General features: G+C 52.2%; 1 protein-coding gene and 1 long non-coding RNA gene across 3 annotated transcripts in view; one reads left to right on the forward strand and one right to left on the reverse strand.

The window, feature by feature from the left end:
• The window catches only part of IDH2 (isocitrate dehydrogenase (NADP(+)) 2), a 16,913-nt gene that overhangs the window by 1,401 nt on the left and 7,008 nt on the right, over window positions 1-8,504 (reverse strand). Inside the window, exons 1-8 of one of the 2 annotated variants that reach the window (XM_014589466.1) lie at window positions 7,500-7,518; window positions 7,322-7,413; window positions 5,698-5,863; window positions 3,998-4,158; window positions 3,767-3,910; window positions 3,063-3,199; window positions 2,714-2,865; window positions 17-129 (exon numbers count right to left, since the gene is read on the reverse strand). In XM_014589466.1, the coding sequence (XP_014444952.1) occupies window positions 17-129; window positions 2,714-2,865; window positions 3,063-3,199; window positions 3,767-3,910; window positions 3,998-4,158; window positions 5,698-5,863; window positions 7,322-7,372 (924 nt within the window). In that variant the 5' untranslated portion in view covers window positions 7,373-7,413; window positions 7,500-7,518. Of the gene's footprint in view, window positions 1-16; window positions 130-2,713; window positions 2,866-3,062; window positions 3,200-3,766; window positions 3,911-3,997; window positions 4,159-5,697; window positions 5,864-7,321; window positions 7,414-7,499; window positions 7,519-8,504 lie in introns of those variants that run through there. The other variant, XM_006152863.2, reaches the window with a different exon arrangement.
• The window catches only part of LOC106735335 (uncharacterized), a 44,726-nt gene that overhangs the window by 1,054 nt on the left and 35,168 nt on the right, over window positions 1-8,504 (forward strand). The gene's annotated exons all lie outside the window — the stretch shown is intronic.

The raw sequence follows: 8,504 nt of genomic DNA on the forward strand, positions 1-8,504 counted from the left end.
CCAGCCCCACCCTCACCTTCTGGTGCTCCCGATAGTGGCGGGTGACTGTCCCATGAGCAGCCTCAGCCTCGATGGTCTTCCCGTCTGGGCAGACCAGCACAGACGTCATCAGGCCCAGGGAGCCAAATCCTGGAGGGTGCAAAGACCCCTCTCAGCACAGGTGCTCTTCTCAGACCACCCTAAGTTGGGCCTACCTGCCCTCACCTGTTGTAGCTGCCTCTTAGCCCATGTCTCCTCCCCAAGTGCATCTGAGAGGACAGGGGCTACTGGGGCTTGTCCACTCTTGTCGAAGGTCTCCAGGGCCTGGCACCAGGCACGGGACGGGGGGCACTGGAGGGTGGCTACCATCAGCACATTAACACACATCTGTTTCCCCACCTCCTGGGCTCAGAGCCTTGAACCCCAGGCCCAAGACATTCCCTCCCCTAGTCCTGCATCTCCCAGGGTCTGTCCACCCAGCCTAGCTTGTGCCCAGAAGGCTCACCAGGGCAGAAAAATTAAGGCTGCTGCGATCATTTTGTCTGCTGCCCCTTGAGGTCATTTTCAAGCTTTGTGATTTATTTCCAAATTTTCCCAAAGCCAGATGTCAACTCAGGTGACCTTGTACTGCTATCAGGTATTCCAGGGCTTCAAAAGCACCCCCATGGCACCCAAATTGTGAAAACCCAAGAAGGAAAAGTTGGCGACTTCCATCAGAAATGATTAGTCTGGGAACCAGCAGTTAGCGTAATGGCTATGTCGCTGGACTCCCACATAGTCGACCGCGGTTTGCGTCCCGGACCCGGTGGCTTAAAACTCACGCCGGGCGCGTGTGCGTGCGTGCCCAAGATCCTGAGAGGAGAATGGAGGAGAAGGGATTGCGGCGTGACCATCCCCCTGGGGGGTGATTTCTCGCTTTCTGTCTCTATGTCTCTCTCTGTCTGCCTGGCAAGCGCACACGCCCTATAGTGAAAACCTCTCAAAAAAAAAAAAAAAAGAAATGATTAGTCTAAGAATTGTTGCTATTCTCCACCTTTTCCTGACTTTATAATGTTCGTGCCCTTCTCTTATCAGCTATGGTTTTTCCTCTTCCATCCTAGGTGGGCATTGTTCTGGTGAGAACACCACTAAGCTTTTCAAAGTAAAGCCAGAGGGTTCCCTCCCTATCCTCAGTCTAAATTAGCTCTGTATTTTTTTAATTTTATTCTTTCTTATTTACACTTAATTGCTGTACATCTTTGTGGGGAACAATGTGGTTTTTCAAAGTGTGCATGCAGTGTATGATAATCAAATCAAGGATATTGCCATATTCGTCATCTTCAACAAATTATGTTGTGATCGTTTGATTTTCATTCTAGTTTTTGTTTTTTGATGTATATTTTGTCTTCTGGATACACATACACACATATTTATGATTGGCAATGCTTTTTTAAAAAATTTAACTGTGAGGGACCAGCAGTTGGCGTAATGAATGGCCATGTCGCTGGACACCCGTGTAGTCAATTGTGGTTCGAGTCCCGGACCTGGTGGCTTAAACTCACGCTGGGCATGCGTGTGTGCGTGCACAAGATCCCGAGAGGAGAATGGAGGAGAAGGGATTGCGGCGTGGCCATCCCACTAGGGGGTGATTTCATACTCTCTGTCTGTCTCTGGTGAGCGCACACGCCCTATAGCAAAAACCTCTCCAAAAAAAAAAATTTAACTGTTGTGGTATACCTTTCCATACCATTTCCCTCATTCGCATGCATTCTTGTATCTGTTAAACATTTCTTCCCAAGCCTGACCCCCCCTTCCTAAGTCAGAGCGTTATATAAAGCCCTGAGACCCTCTGCCTTTTTCATGGCACATTGCCAGGGCTTCGCTTTCCTCCTAATCAGGAGTGGACTTCATCAAACCTTGTGCAACCTGCGGCTTCTCTTTCAGTCCCCGGGCCTGGCATACTGTCTGCTCTCACCACCTCGCTGCTCATTCTCAGCACAACTGGGCTCTTTCTCACTGTTCTCGAATGGCCTCACCAGTGCTTTCTGCAGCAACCCAGTTTTAATTTTGCCAGAGGGTGCATGTAAAGGGTATGAGAAGAGTCAGCCGAAGGAGAAAAGCATCCCCAGTGGTGTGTAGTCATGCCACAATCCGTTGTCCATTTATCTATCTTGTCAGAATTTGGGATGCACATGCACATCCACCCAGTATGTTCTTCAAGCCACCATGCATGGGACTGGAACCACACAGTTGGCCATGTGGGATTCGGCTTTCTTAATCACCAAACCACAGGGCCAGCCCAACCCAATTTGTCTATGAGGATACTCCAGGGCTTGGAAGTTTTCCATCTTCCCTAGTACTCTCCTATATTCACTAGCTTCACTGTGCTAAAAGCATTCCCTGTCATTAAAAAGCTTCCAGTCCTGCTTGATCTCATTTTCCTACTGAAGCCAGACATAGTCCCTGCTCTGTCAGGCACAGGAGCAGTCCTGGGCTGACAACCTAGCCTAGCTTCAGGACTTGAATGCCTGTGCCCTCCCTTCTCTGTAAGGGCAGCCTGAGTGATATACTGGTCCACACCTAGCTATGGCCCTCTCTCCATCAGCTTCTGAGACCTCCTGCCCTCTGCTGTCCACAGGAGACCCTCTAGTGGGTCCTGCTGGTACACTAGGCAAGTAATTTACCAAAAGGGTCCGAAATCCCCCAGCTAGAGACCAACAGGCCAGCCCCCAGGAGCAGGGTCCTCCCAGCATACCCTGGGCCAGGATGTCGGACTGCACGTCTCCATCGTAGTTCTTGCAGGCCCACACAAAGCCGCCGGAGGACTTGAGGACCTGAGCCACCATGTCATCAATGAGCCGGTGCTCGTACCAGATCTTGTTCTTGTCAAAGTCGGTCTTGTAGTGCCTGGGGGTACAAGGGCCTGTGGTGGGGAGAGGCAGGAGGCTGGCAGGTTGGGGACCCCTCCCTGAGCCTCAGAGCTGAGCCAAATGCACTGGGACTACAATCTCCCTTGGGAAGATGAGGACAGCATGGGGGTAAGGGGGTGACAGGGAAGAAAGGCTATAGAGTCCTTGGGAGGCAGCAAAGGAAGAGGCAGTTACTTGTCAAAGATCTCCTGGAAGATATCCTTGAAACGCCCGTCGTAGGCTTTTAGAATGGTGTTCTTGGTGCTCATGTACAGGGGCCACTTCTTCTGGATGGCGTACTGGAAACAGCTGTGCGCAAAGCCTGAGATGGACTGTGGGGGGACAGAGGCGCCCTGGTCTGGTCCCCCTTGGTCCTGCCAGCCCTCACTGGTCCCCCAGGGCCAGGCCCAGACCTGGCATCCCACCCTCCACACAACTGCTTAATCCCCTGCCACCTGGGATTGTGCCATCAGCTGTTTTACTGGCCCAGCATTTCCTTCCCAACTTCCTGAAACAAGTAGCCCACCCACCCAAGTTTGCTTTAGGGTACTACCGCCCTTCCCCAGTTGTGAGGCCACTTGCTGGGGCAGGGCTAACTCCCCCCACACACACACACACACCAGCCCACTGCAAGGGTTAATGGTCTGTTCAGAGCCCTTCTTCCCTCCTGGGGTCTCAGTGATTGGCTTAGAGACAGTCATGTGACCCAAGCCTGGAATTTTTGCTGGAACTAGGAGCCAGGTACTCTTTTCTGATAGGGCAGCCAAGCAGGCAGGGAATAAGCCTGGAGCTACCAATGGCCATTTCTGCCCCTTCCAGGCCTGAGAATGAGGCCAACAAAAAACAGGAAGCTGAGAGGGAAGAGGGGGGAGGAGGGCACCGGCGTGCCAGAGCCTCACCTCATCGGTGTTGTACATGCCCATGCCCACGCCGCCTGCAGGGAAGTTGTACACCTCCCACTCCTTGGCACTGCTGCCATCCTTTGGGGTGAAGACCAACTTGAACTTGCCAGCCCGGTCCACCACGAAGTCTGTGGCCTTGTACTGCAGAGAGGAGAGGATGGCTCAGGCCAGGGCTCAGATGGAGGGGCTCAGATCAAGGACCAGCCCTTACCTCCCATCCTGGCCTACCTGGTCGCCATGGGCATGCCTGCCAATGGTGATGGGTTTGGTCCAGCCAGGGACAAGGCGTGGGATGTTTTTGCAAATGATGGGCTCCCGAAAGACAGTCCCTCCGAGGATGTTCCGGATGGTTCCATTGGGACTCTTCCACATCTTTTTCAGGTTGAATTCTTAACACAGAAATACAGTGGGCCCACTGCAGCCCCCACCTTCCAACCCAAACTGGAACCCCAAGAAACACACAGCCAGACAGGGTTCCTAATATCACCCTGGGGGAAGCAGTAGAACCTAGAATGTAAACGTGTGTGCTCTGGAATTCACCAGTTCTGTGTGGCTGGCACAGTAGATTTAACCTAAGCTGTAGAATGAAGTTAGTGATAAAATGTTAGCCTATTAGGTTTTTATGATTAAATAAGCTAATTTGGAAAGTGCCTAGAATAGCACCTGGTTTGTGGCAAGTGCTCCCGTCAGAGTTTGTTTGTCTTTTATTGTCAGAGGGTGTGTATGCTCACAGAGAGACAGAAATTGAGAAAGAGAAAATACCCCCAGTGGGACATGGTCACCCACAATCCTCTTTTCTCCATCCTATCAGGATCTGGGGATCACGCACACACACGCATGCATGCCTGGCATGTTTTTCAGGCCACCAGAGTCGAGATTTGCACCAAAGCTGGCTCTATGGGCCCCAGCTCCTTTGGACAGCACTTAACCACCACACTCTGTGGGGCCAGCCCCACAAGCAACTGTTATGGCCAGATCTTGGACAGAAGGAGCTCGCAGGGCTCGTCTGACGCTCCCAGACAACACACCACTTCCCTCCAGGTGCTCAGTCTTATAACCTGGTTATATTAGGGCTAGAACCTCTACTTCCTTGTCCATAAGATGGGGATACGTAACATGCCAAGAGCTCAGTACTAATGTGGCTGCAGCACTCCATGGCCAGGCGTAGTCTGGAAGGACGGGAGGAGGCCTGGGGAGTCTGCAGATTGATCTGGCACTGCTTCTGTCTCCCTCGTACTGCAGGAAGTAGGGACAGAGAAGACAGGAAACTCCTGAGCAGCCCTCTTGAATGAACCAGACCTGGTCCCTGGATCCACATACTGGTGCCTCCTCATGCAGCTCTTAAGGGAGAGCCCAGAACCAAGGACCAGCAGCCAGGCCTGGTAGGGGCACTTCTCAGATATACCTGCGTGACCACAGGGGCAGGGGCAGACCTGCAATGCCAAGACAGTGGCAGGAGGGCACTTGATGTGCCCCATAGGCCTCGGAGGACATGGACCTGTCTGCACAGTGTCTCTGTAAATCTGCTTGTAGAACAGTCCAGGAGGCCAGAGGGACAGGCTACCCTAAGAAGCCAGTCCTCATTACTGTGACAGCTCCAGCATTATCTTCCTCCTCCTCGTCCCTGTCCCTGGTCAGAGCCACACAACACAGCAGCAATCCTACTGGCTGGGGAACTAGGAGACATAGACTCTAGCCTCAGCTCTGCTGAAGCTGAACCATGGACCTGAGGCCGACCCCTTAGACACTGCCCCAGCCTCACCTGCAGTGACCTCAAAGTCCACCCGTATCATCTCAGTCTCCACCTCCAGAGATCCAGTCTCCCGGTCCCAAGATGAATGGCAAGGCCAACCACCCCAGCCAAGTGTGGAGAGACCGTTGGGCAGAGCCCATGACCCTCCCCACCACCCACCTCATCGCCCTCACACCTTCCACACGGGCCTCATCGGGGGTTATGGTGGCACACTTGACAGCTACACTGTACTTCTGGGTGGCCAGCGCAGAGTCAATGGTGACCTGGTCGTTGGTCTGGTCACGGTGTGGGAGCCCGAGGTCAAAGTACTTGAGCTGGACGTCCACATGGGGCAGGATAAGCTGGGAACAGAAGACCAGAGCAAGGTGTCAGCCAGACAACTATGACTCGGGATGGGACCCTGAAGGACCCAAGAGAAGTCTGTAGGCTATGTCAGCGGACTCCCAACCGGGACAGGGATGAGAGAAGACCAGTGGATGGGGTGCAACATGGGGCTGGGATCAGCCATTCCCTGGTGGGGCCTGGTTTGAGCTGGCAGGATCCTGGGCTCTGAAGAGAGGTGCAGACCAGGCTGCAGCCCTCCCGAGGGCTTTTCCCCTGGATAGACCACCTGCTCCACCACAGCCCTTAACTCAGCCGAACCCCAACTCCACGTACATCAAGACTCCTCTGTACAAGCTTTGAGAACTTTACAACTGGATGTGGCAGTGTTCAACCCTTCCCCCATGGACATACAGACCACACAAGGCCCTCATGTGGATGACACACTCCCCTGGATATATCCAGACCACAGCCACCTCGGAGAAGCTGAGCTGCCACGGGGACCATGAGACACGGTGACTCGCCACAGCTACAGGTGGTCACTGCCCTGCACACCAGCCCTGTTCCTCCTCCACTCCTTCTCAAGGAAGTATAGTGGAAGGGCAGGGATCAAGACAGACACCATGCGGGATTGTCCTTGAAGCTGCTGGAATACTGTAAAATGGGCATAGGCTTTGGTGCCAGCACAAGGCATCACCTGCTCAGGTCAGGCCCTTGCCTTACCTCATAAGAACCAGACATGGTCCAGACATAAAAGAGGGCTGACTTGGCCACCCTGTAGCCTAGTGATTAATGGACCCAGGTTCCATGTGGCTGGCCATGGTTCAAATCTCAGCCTTGGCAGCTTGAAAATCAGGCCAGGCATATGTGCGTACATGCCCAAAATCCCAACCAGATAGAGAAATGGAGAAGAGATTGGGGCATGACCATGCCCTGTTGGGCATGGGGGATACTTTCTCCCTTCTCTCTGTCTCTCTCCCTCTCTGTCTTTCTCTCTCTCTCTCTCTCTTTCTTTTTAGCAAATGCATGTGCCTTCTGGCAAAAAAAAAAAAAAAAAAAAAAAAGGACCAGCAGATGACATAATAATGGTGACATCTCTGGACTCCCACATGACTTGGTACAAGTCAAGTCCAGGACCCAGTGGCTTCAAACTCAGGCCAGGTGCATGTGTGTACATGCCCAAAATCCCGAGAGGAGAATGGAGAAGGGATTGTGGCATGGCCATCCCTCCTGGGGGGTGACTTCTCACTTTCTGTCTGTCCAGTGAGCACATGCTCCCTATAGCTAAAATCTGTCTAAAAAAGCAAAAAAGAAAAGGCAGGGTGGACAGGAGAAAAACAGGGCTGTTGCTGCCCACCAAGGCAATAGGTATGTGCCAGGGACCTGCAGGGGGACTCAGAAGGCCTGGTGGCACTGAACACTGTACCTGGGCAGGGCAGCCCACCTGGAGGACCACCCACTTTGGTAGGGGGCTCTACCTTCTCCTTGATGAACTGCCAGATAATGCGGGTCATCTCATCGCCGTCCATCTCCACCACTGGCTTTGCCACCTTGATCCTCTTGTCAGCATCTAGAACCGGGTACACTCAGCTCATCACATTCATGTTTGTGGGGATGGTGGCGCCCCCCTCCTCCCAGCCAGACCAGCCCTTTCACCAAAGAGGGAGCCATGGACAGCCAGGGTGCCAGCTACCCACATCCACTGCCCCTTCTGCAGAAGTGACAACTGCTAGGCTGACAAGGACAGAAGTCTATGAAAAGCAGGCCTAGAAACTAAACGTTGTGGCCACCTCGGCACACCAAAACAAGAGTGACCAAAGTCTAACAGACCTCAGGTATGTCATCATCCTACAGTGCACACCACAGCTATGACTCATGACACCCCTGAACTGCTAAGAAAAACGTTAGGCCATATATAGCAAAACAGCTCACCTTCCAAAGATATGCAAACAGATTCTCCTTTTAAATCTACAAAAGCTCATAGAGATCACTTAGGAAGAAAAATGAGGCCCAGGGAATATGGCCTGTATTAGAGGCAAGATAGAACCCAGGCCCTGACTCAGATACAGCCTCTGGAAATCATTGTGGGTCAGATGTAGAGAGGCAGAAAGCAAACAGATTCAGAACACCTCATTCCCCGTGCACAGAAGGCGAACGCTGGTGGCTCCACCACCCTTCCCAAAATGCAGTGAGAATTTTGGATCCAAGCTACAAAGTCCCTTTGCTTTTTCTGATCTAAAGCTTGAGTAGAAGGGCGCTAGGATCTGCAGAGAACAGACTGGGCTGTTGCAGAACTAGCTTAGTTTGTAGGAGCATCTCTTGTGAGTTCATCGAATCAAATTTTTAAAAATTGAAACTATCTGGGGCCAGCAGGCGATGTGGTGGTTGAGGCGCTGGACTCCCACATGGCTGGCCCACATGGCTGACTAGGTTTGAATCCCGGACCAGGTGACTTGCTTTCTCATTTTCCCTTTAATCTCTCTTCTCTCTCTCTCTGGTGAGTGCAGAACATTTATTAATTAAAAAATAATAAATTTAAATTTTTAATTTTTTAAATGAGGGGCCAGCAGATGGCATAGCGATTACATCACTGGACTCCCACATGGCCAACTGCAGCTTGAGTCCCAGACCCAGTGGCTTGAAAATCATGCCGGGTGTTTC

The sequence above is a fragment of the Tupaia chinensis genome, unplaced genomic scaffold (assembly GCF_000334495.1).
Source record: "Tupaia chinensis unplaced genomic scaffold, TupChi_1.0 Scaffold000359_1, whole genome shotgun sequence".
Taxonomy (NCBI): Eukaryota; Metazoa; Chordata; class Mammalia; order Scandentia; family Tupaiidae; genus Tupaia; species Tupaia belangeri.